This window comes from Piliocolobus tephrosceles, chromosome 5 (genome assembly GCF_002776525.5).
Source record: "Piliocolobus tephrosceles isolate RC106 chromosome 5, ASM277652v3, whole genome shotgun sequence".
Taxonomy (NCBI): Eukaryota; Metazoa; Chordata; class Mammalia; order Primates; family Cercopithecidae; genus Piliocolobus; species Piliocolobus tephrosceles.
In genome coordinates this window covers 12538667-12551950 of record NC_045438.1, presented here as the reverse complement: position 1 = coordinate 12551950, position 13284 = coordinate 12538667, and the positions used below count along the sequence as shown (strand labels likewise).

The following is a 13284-nucleotide window of genomic DNA, read 5'->3' as shown; positions in this document are numbered from 1 at the left end:
CTCTGCTGAGCATCGTTGAAAATAGCTCACACACCCTTGGTTGTTGGAAATGCATCTAGCCAGCTGGCACCTTCAGAATGTGTACCTACTCTGAGGTCTGCACCCTCCAGCCCCCGAGGCTGTGGGCGAGCTGGATGGGGTTTGGAGGTTGTGGCCTTCTACTTGGAGAAAAGGTGCCACTGAGGCTGACTGTGAAAGGGAAGTTGCTTAAATACTCACGACCACTCCAACAGTCAGAAACAAGACCATGGACTGAAATCCCAGGCGTCCCGGCAGGCTGAAGTTCGTGAAGTCTAGCATGTTGGGCTTCTTGTCTTATAGGAAGCATTAAGAGTGGTTAAAAGCATGAGATTGGCCCAGGCCGGACCCCCACAGTTACTCACCATTAGCCCTTTACACTTCACCTCCTCTAACTAAACCGTGGTTTTTGCATCTATAATATGAGAATGGCAATACCTTCCATAGTGGGTTTTTGTGAGAACTAATGGGATAATATATGCTAAACGTTTTTATACTGATGCTGCAGCACTGGTTATAATTCAGAAGCCCTGTGAGGTTTAACTGTAAACATTTTCGGCCAGGTGCTGTGACTCACGCCTGAAATCCCAGCACTTTGGGAGGCCGAGGCAGGCAGATCACTTGAGGTCAGGAGTTCGAGACCAGCCTGGCCAACATGGTGAAGCCCCATCTCTACCAAAATTACAAAAATTAGTCAAGCATGATAGTGTGCGCCTGTAGTCCCAGCTACTTGGGAGACTGAGGCAGGAGAATTGCTTGAACCCAGGAGGCAGAGGTTGCAGTGAGCTGAGAGCGTGCCACTGCACTCCAGCCTGGGCAACAGAGGGAGACTCCATCTCAAAAACAAACAAACAAAAACAAAAACATTTTCATCTCATAGCAGTTAAAGCTACAGAAAGCCTTAGAGAATACTTAGTTTAATTTCCTTCTGCCTTATTTCTTCTCATGACAGAGTAAGTTACTGAGGTTTTCCATCTGTGTTTGCTTGAGTCTAGCTTTCTGTGGACTAGGTATAAAAGCTCTTGCCAATTTGGTTTTCTCTCACAAGCTACTCAGAACCAGCTATTAAATATAAACTTAGAAGCATCTCTTTTCCGTAGACCTGAGTTTTTATCATGCAACAGTGGGGCTTTGAAGAGGGACTAAAGCTTATTTATTAGAAGACATAATGTGATTTACGGTTTCTTCAGAGTTTGGTTTGTTTTAACAGACATCATGTACTGGACAAAGGACTATTCTATGAAATTTTAAAATACGTGAATTTTGTATAGGCTTCTGCCATACCATCAGATGATGATAATTTTTTTTTTTTTGAGACAGACGTTTGCTCTTGTTGCCCAGGCTGGAGTCCAATGGCGTGATCTCGGCTCACTGCAACCTCCACCTACTGGGTTCAAGCAATTCTCCTGCCTCAGCCTCCCAAGTAGCTGGGATTACGGGTGCCCGCCACCACGCCCAGCTAAGTTTTGTATTTTTAGTAGAGACGGGGGTTTCACCATGTTGGCCAGGCTGTTCTCAAACTCCTGACCTCATGATCCGCCCACCTTGGCCTCCCAAAGTGCTGGGATTACAGGTGTGAGCCACTGCACCTGGCCAATGATGATGATTTTTTAAATTGAGGACTATTTTACTTAGAGCTCTTCCCAAAGACAGTTAAATCCAGTCTAGAATAGTTTCTCTCCTGTTTTGTTTTAGGAATTAGGCCAACTAGACCGGGCGCGGTGGCTCAAGCCTGTAATCCCAGCACTTTGGGAGGCCGAGACGGGCAGATCACGAGGTCAGGAGATTGAGACCATCCTGGCTAACACGGTGAAACCCCGTCTCTAATAAAAACACAAAAAATCAGCCGGGCGAGGTGGCGGGCGCCTGTAGTCCCAGCTACTGGGGAGGCTGAGGCAGGAGAATGGCATGAACCCGGGAGGCGGAGCTTGCAGTGAGCTGAGATCTGGCCACTGCACTCCAGCCCGGGCGACACAGTGAGACTCTGTCTCAAAAAAAAAAAAAAAAAAAAGGAATTAGGCCAACCGAACTCCAAGGGAGTCAAAACTGAACCCAGCCTTGTTTGCCAGGAGTGAGAACTGAGCACCTTCCTCAGGCCTGCACAAGTTAGTTGCCTCGTGGAGACTCTGGCCACATTCATCCGACCTGAAGGAGTGCTGGCGATCTGAATGTAGTGTGTGCTGGACACCAGCTCCCTCATTTCTCCTGGGACTGCATCCACTCCCCTCTCCTCTGGGGGCACCGCAGTCCGTGGGGATTCTGTGTCCTGGAGACCAAAATATTGGTTCAGAAACAGAATCTGCCAGCTGTCCCCACTTTAGCTGTGCTGCTGTCTTTGCCAATCGTGAAGTTTTTATTTTCTTTTATTCATCTGGTTAACCTGGGCCACTTGGGAATCTTTTCTGTAGACGGGAGTTGGGGAAGAGCGGCAGAGCTGGATCCCTTAATCACTGTTGAGGAAGACTGCACTGGCGTAGAGGGAAAAGCTTGCCTTGGGAGGGCATCCATGTGTTTGGCTTGGAAGGGATATTGGAGTGCACCTTGTCAGTTTCTTCCTAAGGATCAAGATGCTGAAGCTGTAGTTTTGAACCCAGCCCAGGCTTCCAGGTGGAGAGACTTGCGTGTGTGTGTGTACACAAAGATAACTGCTGTTAGTGTTTTGGTAAGGCTTTCTTTTTCTTCCGGTTTTTTTAGATTTGTGATTATTTTTTCCACGTGATTTTGTATCCTGTCACTTAATACCATAATGAAAATGTATTCATTTTACTACAAACCTATTTTAGTGACACTTCACCTATTCCATTTGGTGGGTCTTCCATAATTCAGTTTTTTGTTTCCTTATGTCAGAAATACAAATTGTTTCTAATTTTTGGTGTTGGAAACCACATGGGGAATTTTCTGAAAGTTAATTTTGTCCTTAAGATAGTCAGAAATTGTTTACTATTAAGTGGTATGAAGCTGTTTAAGGTCCTTATATGTGTGTGAAGTTGCTTACTAAAAAGATGGATTTGTACTCACACTGAAGCTAGAAGTCCCATTCTACCTCATCTCTGTAGAATGGAGTATTATCATTAAAAACAAAAAGCCTAGTTTGGAATGTAAAAAGTGGTATAAAAGAATTTGCATTCGTTTCTTTGATCTCTTTTTGTATGTTCTGGATTTTGAGGTCAAAAGAGCTTCAATAAAGTGTTTAGATTTTAATGATGATGCTAAATTGCGCAGGAGCATTATTTCAGCAGTTCTTCTTGGACTGATTTCTTTGGAAGAAAGAAAGTTTTGCCTTTTCTACAACTCTGACCTGGTTGAGTGCTGCAATGTGAATATATATTAAGAACAAACACATAAACACCTTTTAAATCCAGCTTGTGGCAGAGTTAATCCCATTTCAGGTTTAGCCTGTCTTTCTGAGTTTGACTGAAGTTCATGCTTATTTCATAGCTTCAGAATTTTGAATAAGACAGAATATGAAGTCTTAACTAAGGTTATCTTGTTGCCTAATGTAATGCATTAAACTGACAGCTCTCTGTATTTAGAGAAGGATGCGGTTTGTATTCTTTCATGGGGAAATTCTGAGTTTTCTTTCATTTGCTTATGTTTTCACCAACATAGGCTGGGCAGCATATGGTACCATCTGCCTTACACCATACATAACTCACTTCAGGAGTCCCGTCGACCAAACGCTGTGCTAGAGTGTATACGCCTGGCTGTCTGTGTCTGTAGAACTTCATGGTAGAAATGGTACCTGAGAAATTCGGTGCTAGAGCGAGAGAATTTGTCTCGTTTGCACTTTAACATATTTTTATGTGTCTTGATTAGTCCATTCTCCCACAGCTAATAAAGACATACTCGAGACTGGGTAATTGATAAAGGAAAGAGGTTTAATTGACTCACAGTTCTGCAGGGCTGGAGAGGCCTCAGGAAACTTACAATCATGGCAGAAGGGGAAGCAAACGCAACCTCCTTCACATGATGACAGGAAGGAGAAGTGCCAAGCAAAAAGGTGAAAAGTCCCTAAAAAAGACCATCAGATCTTATGAGAACTCACTATCACGAGAACAGCATCAGGGTAACCACTCCCATGATTAAGTTACCTCCCACTGGGTCCCTCCCACAACACGTGGAGATTATGGGAACTACAATTCAAGGTAAGATTTGGGTGGAGACACAGCCAAACCCACAGCCAAACCCTATCACCTCATCTCCATCCCACACTTTGGGAGGATTACATAGTTATAGAAGGTGAAGGACACGTGAGTGTTTGTGACTGCATTATTTCCCATTTCTGAGTCACGAGCAAAAAAGTATAGGTTAGAATGAAAACATCTGGGGGAGGATGCTTTAACACATTACAGGTAAATTAAAGACAATGTCTTGATCTAGATATGTAGAGAAGGAAAACTGAGTTGACCACCTCATTGGCTTTCCCAGGAGAGACGAAGTCATCTATCTTAGATGCTCCTTCTTTGCCTTCTTGCAAATGATAGAAAAATCCCCCATTACTTGGGAGCTCCCTGTTGCAGGCATCCTGGCAAGTGTTTCAAATGCTTTACTATACTTGATCCTTACAACCACCTCATGCTGAAGTTTATTGTTCTGATTTTACACGTGAGGAAAGTGAGGGCCAAGTAAGTTAATCAACTTCCATAGCTGTGAAGTGGCCAAGCCTGGATTTGTAGCCTGACTGCCTGACTCTCAGTGCCCTCTCCACAGCGGAAGCTCCAACAACTATGCTGCATTGCCCCCCTGACCCCCGTCTCACACACACACATACACACACACAGACACACACACGCACACATACATCAGTGCTTGGTTTCCAGGTGGTCTCGCGTTGCCTGCACATTTCAGAATTTCTCTTGTCTGGTGCTTTGGATGATCACCTTTCTGCTCACTTTAATAGAGCATGTCAACCCTGTGGTCCTTCCTCAAGTTGGCAAGCAGTGTACCTTTTCTCCCTCAGAGACTTGCAAGTATCTCACCTTTGTGGCATATGCCCTTCATCCGCCCACACCTAACCTTCACGGGGGCTGGGAAATGGAATCTGTCCAGTTCTGTGTCCCGAATGGGGTGGATTTCATTCTCGTCATAAAAAAGGATGATAAAACACAGAGAAGAAAAGGAAATCAACCATAATAGCCACTATTAATAGATAGTTATAGATATAGTAATAGAGGTAGGTATGAATGACATATATGCACACATTATTATTTTACAGTTAAGAATTATACTTCTTTGTGAACTTTTCCCACTCAGTGTATTCTAATATTCTCTAAAGGTCTATACCAGCTGACTTACCCGCTTTGGTACACTGTTGGCTTATAGTCAACATCCCCTGTGTATTTAACCCCCTTTGTCTCTCCCAGCCTTATATGAATGACTCAGTTTTTACATCCAAGTGGTGCTGAAGGAGACTCCTTCTGGTATTTAGTAAGAAGCCGTGCTAATGTTAACGACGGTTACCTACTTTCTCGAATAGCCATGAGCTCCTTTCACATAGACTCATAGCCAACACTTTTTCAATATGTGCCCTTGAGGACTGCCAGAGACTTTGCCAGATGATTGGCTAAATTCAGTATCTACTAATCTACCAGTGGCCTGGGAAATAAAGGTAATTTGGATTAGATTATGTCTCCTTGAATCTGTTATGATTCCTAGTGACAACTGCTTTTCGTCTGTGTTTTAAATGCTGGTGCGGTCATTTTCAGGTGATGTACATTGAGTTCATGGGTCAGGTGCTGCCTTCTGGAAAATTCCAATAATGTATCCAGATAGGGTTTCCTGGCATTTTTCCTATTCTCTATGATTTAAAAATGTCTTTGTGTTTCCACAATTTTTGCATGTTGCCTTAGTTTCCTAGGTTGTAGTTTGTCTGGGACTCATTATCTGGAGAGAAGCCTCCCCCTGCCTTTTATTTATTTATTTTTGTTTGAGATGGAGTCTCACTCTGTCACCCAAGCTGGAGTTGCAGTGGCACCATCTTGGCTCACTGCAACCTCTGCCACCCAGGTTTTTTTTTTTTTTTTTTGAGATGGAGTCTCGCTCTGTTGCCCAGGCTGGAGTGCAGTGGCATGATCTCGGCTCACTGCAAGCTCCACCTCCCAGGTTCATGCCATTCTTCTGCCTCAGCCTCCTGAGTAGCTGGGACTACAGGCACCCGCCACCACGCCCGGCTAGTTTTTTGTATTTTTAGTAGAGACGGGATTTCACCATGTTAGCCAGGATGGTATCGATCTCCTGACCTCGTGATCCACCCACCTCGGCCTCCCAAAATGCTGGGATTACAGGCATGAGCTACCGCGCCCTGCCAGCCTCCCAGGTTTAAGTGATTCTCCTGCCTCAGCCTCCTGAGTAGCTGGGATTACAGGTACCCACCACCACGTCCAGCTATTTTTTTTTTTTTTTTGTATTTTTAGTGGAGATGGGGTTTTACCATGTTGGCCAGGCTCGTTTTGAACACCTGACCTCAAGTGATCTGCCTACTTTGGCCTCCCAAAGTGCTAGGATTACAGGTGTGAGCCCCTGCTCCCGGCCTCCTGCTGACTTCTAAATGTTTGCTTTAAGCCCTCATCGGGTCATTTGTCTGCCCCCAGAGGTAACTGTGCCGGCTTCTGCAGCCAGATTTCATTGTGTGAACTTGTTGGAAGTGAATTCCTAGTAGGATTTGGCCTCCTGCACTCCCATCCCTAGGGTCTTTCAAGGTCATGGGGTGAATCCTAGGAAAAAGTAAAGCTTAAACGCTGCTTCTGAGCTCACTGATGGGAAAACACCTGCTGTTTCATTTCATAAGTACCAAAACCCAGAAAAAGGCAATACATCATCTTTGCTTTGTCAAGCACATGAGTTCATCATTTTTGGCCTTGATAGTAAGAAGCATCTTCTTTTTTTTTTCACAGAAATATGGCATAGCAGCAGTTTCCTAGTTCTCTGTTGATCCAGAAACTCCATGAGTACTGCTCTGATATGCTCAGAAACAGCATAAGTTCTTTGTCATATCCTTGCCTCGTATAATAAGCTACTGAAGTGGATTTGCTGGAAAGACTCTTTCCGTCACATTGTAGGTACTTGCAAAGCTAAAAGGGAAATAGGCAAAGTATTTTTGAAATGTTTCTCTCCAGCTATTTTCATCGCTGGCCAGATATTTATACCATCTTTCCTCAGCATGACATGAACTTGGCTAATTGCCACATTAGAAGACAAAGTACTGTTTTATTCAGGATGGGAAAGACGCTGATATGGTTTGTATCTGTGTCCCTGCCCAAATCTCACATTGAATTTGTAATCCCCACCGCTGTAGGTGGGACCTGGTGGGAGGTGATTGGATCACCGGGGTGGAGTTCTCATGAATGGTTTAACATCGTCCCCCCTTGGTACTGTATAATGAGTGAGTTCTCTTGAGATCTGGTTGTTTAAAAGTGTGTGGCACCTCCCCCATCTCTGTCTCGCTCTTCCTCCTGCCATGTAAGATGCCCACTCCCCCTTTGCCTTCCGCCATGAGTAAAAGCTTCCTGAGGCCTCCCCAGAAGCAGAGGCCGCTGTGCTTCCTGAACAGCCTGCAGAACCATAAACCAATTAAACCTCTTTTCTTTACAAATTGTCCAGTCTCAGGTATTTCTTTATAGCAGTGTGAGAATGGACTAATCCGGATGGGTCCCCAAAACCTCTATCTGGAACGAACTTAAGACCTATGTCACACATTTGCCCTCCAGACACGCCCCGACATAATTCAGCCATGTTTCTTTTAATACTCAGCCCTCATTCTAAAGTCAGTTAAATTATTTAACACCTCACAGCACTTCTGGTTCTTCTTCAGAGGATGCCTTGTCTATTCTTGTTTTGGCGTTTGCATATAAATTTGAGAATCCGTGTAAGTTTCACAAAATCAAAAAGCAATAGCCTCTCTGGGATTTTGAGTAGACTCTGTTGTCCCTTTTTTTTTTTTTTTTTTTTTTTTTGAGACGTAGTCTCGCTCTGCCTCCCGGGCTGGAGTGCAGTGGCGCGATCTCTGCTCACTGCAAGCTCCGCCTCCCGGGTTTACGCCATTCTCCTGCCTCAGCCTCCCAAGTAGCTGGGACTACAGGCGCCCGCCACCACGGCCGGCTAATTTTTTGTATTTTTAGTAGAGGCGGGGTTTCACCGTGTTAGCCAGGATAGTCTCGATCTCCTGACCTCGTGATCCGCCCGCCTCGGCCTCCCAAAGTGCTGGGATTACAGGCGTGAGCCACCGCGCCCGGCCAGACTCTGTTGTCCCTTTTTACTGATAGAAAAACTGAGGTGCAGAATAGTTAATGTGCCCAAAACAGGGTTCCAATACACAACCAAGAAGAGAGAGAGCAGAGCTGCAAACTCGGGCAATTGAACTCTCAAGCCCACATGCAACCACCACACACCAGGCTAGGAAATGGGCCTTGAGGACAGAAGTGGAGCTGAAACTTAAGACCCCAAACACACCAAGCCTTGTCTGATTTCTCTTTAGGCTCCTCTGCTTGGGGTTCCTCTTTACACTTCACCAATGCCATGTGAGAGTCTGGTTCATGCATTACTAGTGAGGGTTTTACTGGAGGGCATATGGTAAAATTTCAGTTTACCTTGAAATCTTATAAGGAAAAAAAGAATTCTTAATTTTTCTTCCTAATGCCCTAATATTAAACTGGACACTGAGGAAGGCAGTGTTTCATCCCCTGCATTTCCGATGTCAGCTGGCTTCCTTTTCTTAGTGTAGAATTGGCAAAGCAATGGATTTGTCAAGTAATTTACAAACACTAGACCCCAGAAACCTAGTGAAAACTTGAGCTTGGCCTGACTGGATTGTCTTGACGCTATTAGTGGCTAATCCGGGGACAATGGGCAAACTGCATGAATATTCAACATCAAACTGTTACTGCTGCCAAACTGCAAACCCATGTAAACCCCTCCTATTTATGTGGCTCCCAAAGTCAAGTGCACTGAGCGGGGGCTGCCAGCTTAACGCTTATTCCTCAGTGGGAGCCTGGGAGTGTTGAAACTCAGTACGGAGCTTTCCAGCCTGGAAATGTCTGTGGAAGTGCTGTCTGCGAAGGCCAGAGATGTGAGGATTCAGACCCTGCAGGGCCTGGATTTGTGCCAGAGAGTGGAGCTTCTGGGGCCTAGAGAATGGGATGTCTCAGTGGAGCTAAGATGATTTCAGAGAAATCAGGCCAAAAGCTTCTTCCCATTTCCTTTCTATCAGAAATGTATAGGAATCTTGCAGGAATGCAGCCTGAATTCCAGATAGTTCCAGTAAGTGCAAACATGCCTCCTGTGACTCTCCGTATGCCTGAAACCGTCCTCAGAGCCAACCTGCATGGCCCAGGAGTGACCGCACTAAAAGCTGTGCTGTCTTCTGCCCTTGGGGTAATTTCTGGGCTGCTCTGTAAAGGGGAGTTCTGAGCCCAAGAGAGCTCCTGCCTTGCATCTCAGGAGCAAAACACTCCTGACACATGCAGGAGAAAGAGCTCAGAGTTAAAACTGACCCCCAAGATCAGCTACCGATTGTGGCAAGCATAGGCAATTGCCCAACCTCACCATTGCCTCAGTTTCTTATTCTGAAAAATGGGATGATAAGAATACTCATCTTGTGGGATTCATAGGAGCCTTAAAATGAGATCATATGTGTGAAACTCTTATAGATGCCCCTCAATTTATGATGGGATTACATCCCGACAAATCCATTGTAAATTGAAAATATTGTAGGTCAAAAAGGCATTGCATATACCTCACCTGTCAAACATCATTGTTTAGCCTAGCTTGCCTTAAACGTGCTCAGCACATGTACGTCAGCCTACGGTTAGGCAAAATCATCTTACACAAAGCCTGATTTATAATAAAGTGCTGAATAGCCCATGTAATTTATTGAATACTATACTGAAAGTGAAAAACAGAAGAGTTGTATGACCTCGAATTAAAATTTCTCTGAATGGATATTGCTTTTACACCATCGTAAAGCTGGGAATTTTCCGGAAGCATAAGTCGAGGACCATCTGTATACAGATTGTTCATTATTAATAAAGATTGTAACAATTTTAGGGCCTCTCCACTATTATTGTTAGAAAGTTTGTTGTAACATTAGACGTCTTCCTGGGGTCGTCTGCAAGGCTCTTCTGCTTCCAGGACAAGCGAGTCCGCTGCTCTCAGCTTTCCTTCTCATCAGAGTATTTGAAACTCCTGCCCTTTTCCTCAAAGGAAACCGTTTATTTCCCAAACTATAAAGTCATTTCATTATTCTCTTTTGAGCTGGAGACTGATTAGAGGACTGTGAGTCTAACTGTATGTATATGTTGAGTTTCTGATTTCAGAACCCTTAAGGATGTGTGTGTTGGGGTGTGTGTGTGTGTGTGTGTGTGTGTCTGTGTGTGTGGACCAGGGTGTGGTGGGGGTAGTTTTCTTACCTTCATAGTTATTTGTATTTACTGATATCCTCAAAATTGAGCCCTTGTCTACCTTCACTAAATAATTCTACAAATATTTTTAAGAATTAAGCTCCCACCCTGTGCCAGTGATGGCTCTCATGTGCTGGAGAAACAGTGGTGGTTTTCAAGTAAATGCTTCCCTAGTCCTGGGTGCTTGAGGGGTGGCACCCACTCTGGGTATGTCCTCGTCCTTGTCCGGGGCAGGCTTGACTTCAGGGCAGTCCTGCTGGAAGTGAGGGGTGAGCGGGGATCTGGAGGAGGCAAATGAGAGAAGGGAGATGGCATGGGGCTGGGGGTGAGAGAATGGGGCTCAGGCCGCGATGGCAGCAGGAGGGGAAGCCGGATTTGTGGCCTGTCCTGTGGGCAGCCATCACTCAAGTGGTACCCAGGGCTCCATGGCTGGCTCAGCTACTGCCCAGCTGGGAAGTGGTGAACCCTGGCCGAGTGGCTCCACCTTCCAGGCCTCAGTTTCCTCACGTGTAATGAAAGTACCAACCTCAGAGGATATTGGGAGAATGGAAGGAAGGATTATTGTTAAAGGGCTTAGACTGTGCTCGACAGGAAGTAAGCACTACATCAATGTTGACGAAATGAAGATAAATCAACTAACGCACAATGAGTTTAACCTCAAGTGTATATTTTTCTTTTCAGAGCACTTTTTTTTCTGACTCTAAAAGCACATTGTGTTTTTGCTAACATTTCCTATTTGTTTGTGTTTTAGACGCCTTCCTGAGTCCTGGATCTTTCTTCCTTCTGGAAATCTTTGACTGTGGGTATTTATTTATTTCTGAATAAGAGCGTCCACACATCATGGACCTCGCGGGACTGCTGAAGTCTCAGTTCCTGTGCCACCTGGTCTTCTGCTACGTCTTTATTGCCTCGGGGCTAATCATCAACACCGTTCAGCTCTTCACTCTCCTCCTCTGGCCAATTAACAAGCAGCTTTTCCGGAAGATCAACTGCAGACTGTCCTATTGCATCTCAAGCCGTAAGATACTTAAGATTCTATATTTTCGTCTTTATTGTGGGTGTGTATCAGAATTACGGCTCTTGATATGGAGTCACTAGGCTTTCATTGTGTGCTGAGCTGTTTTTTTGTTTTGCTTTTGTTTGTTTTAGGTTTGAAATGGCTATTTTGTTCTCAATCCCCCAAAATTATTTTTTGAATGAATAATGCCAGTAGCTCAAAATTCAACAGCCACAGACAGGTATACGACGAAAAGTAAATACGCATTCTATTAGTTTCTTTAGTTATCCTCAGAACCAATCAGTATTAATTCTTTCTTAGTTATCCTTATAGAAATAGCATACATATAGCTCTTATACTTGTAAATGCATGTGCATCTTTCCGTGTATATGTCTATATAGATACGTATACATACATATATTTTTTTAAAAAACGAGTGGCAGTATACTATATTGTTTTCTTCCTTGCCTTTTTTCTTCAGCTTTTTATTTTAAGATAATGGATTCACATAAAGCTGTAACAAATAATACTGAGAAATCCTGTACACTCCTTGGCCAGTTTCTCCCTATGGTAGCATCTTGCACAACTGAAATAGCATATTCCAACCAGAAAATTGACATTGATACAATTCACAACCCTACTCCTATTTCTCCACTTTTAAGTACACTCATTTGTGTGTGTGTATGTGTCTGTATGTTTGATTATGCTAGGCCATTTCAAACATGACTAATTTGATTGGCCTGAGTTTCAACAATTGAAAAGATGAATGAGTATATTGGGACATCTAGAAATGCATTTTGCTGTTGGTATTGATTAGTCTTAAGCCTATACCTATTCTCAAAAGTAGAGAACGCAGTGTGATATTAATAATGATATATGTAGGTATGAATATATTTTAAAATATGAGCTTTTAAAAAATTTGGCTATTAAGAAATATCAGCTATCTAAGATTATGCCAAGAGTCCAAAATTATTGATATATTTTTGATACCATTTAAATAAAATGATCAAATTTGAATTTGAATCAAAACAATTCAAGCTATGTATAATTATCCAAGTGGATTATCACTGATCCAGTCTTAGTTGTTAAACTTCAGAATACTAACTTGTAAGGAAAAAAAGTCATAGACATATCCTTATTTATGACTTTCTTCACCCCAACTCAGAACTTGCAGATATGCCTGATACTATTTCAGATATAGTTTGAGTGCAAGACCTTCCATGTCTTGTATTATGATGCTTTCCAGAAATATGTCTTGAAAGTCTTCATAAGATCCTAAGATTGAGTTGTCATTCTAAAACAGCAACTTTAGTCTATTTGTCTGTGGCCCATTGGGTACAACCACCAATTCAATCCAATACGACGCAATGTACTTTTCCTTGTCATAGACGTCACTCAGCAATAGTCTCCTAGTATGTATGCTTCTACGGTGGTACAGAAAAAGGAAAAACTTGTCCAAACAGCGCAGAGACAGTAGGGGATGATTTGGACAGGAACTGTAGCTGTTTGAAGAGAGATGAGCTTTTGTAATCAAGGGAAAGGAGATAGTCGACCGAGATTTAAAAGATGTTTATAATTTTAAATGTCTTTTTACCCTCTAGCAGTTGGTCTCTATTTAAGCAGAATTTAAACTTACCAAAGCAATACTGATTATGCTTTTCATTGAAACCTGCATTTACGTGACTCGCATGCACCTATGGAGATTCCAAAATCTGTTAGTTTGCAATGTGAAATCCAGTATGTTTGTACTGTGATAACCCCTACCCAAATTTCAAGTGGATGGTTAAGAGTTGAGCTTCTCGTTTGCAGTTAAGAAATAAGAAACAGGATTTGGAATCAGAGTCCACGAGAGCACCATATTTTTCTTTTGATAGA

General features: G+C 43.3%; 1 protein-coding gene across 1 annotated transcript in view; it reads left to right on the top strand.

Moving 5' to 3' along the window:
- The window catches only part of AGPAT4 (1-acylglycerol-3-phosphate O-acyltransferase 4), a 150424-nt gene that overhangs the window by 32554 nt on the left and 104586 nt on the right, over positions 1-13284 (top strand). The window contains exon 2 of the mRNA XM_023223650.2: positions 11164-11430. Coding sequence (XP_023079418.1) covers positions 11253-11430 — 178 coding nt within the window. The 5' untranslated portion in view covers positions 11164-11252. The remainder of the gene's footprint in view (positions 1-11163; positions 11431-13284) is intronic.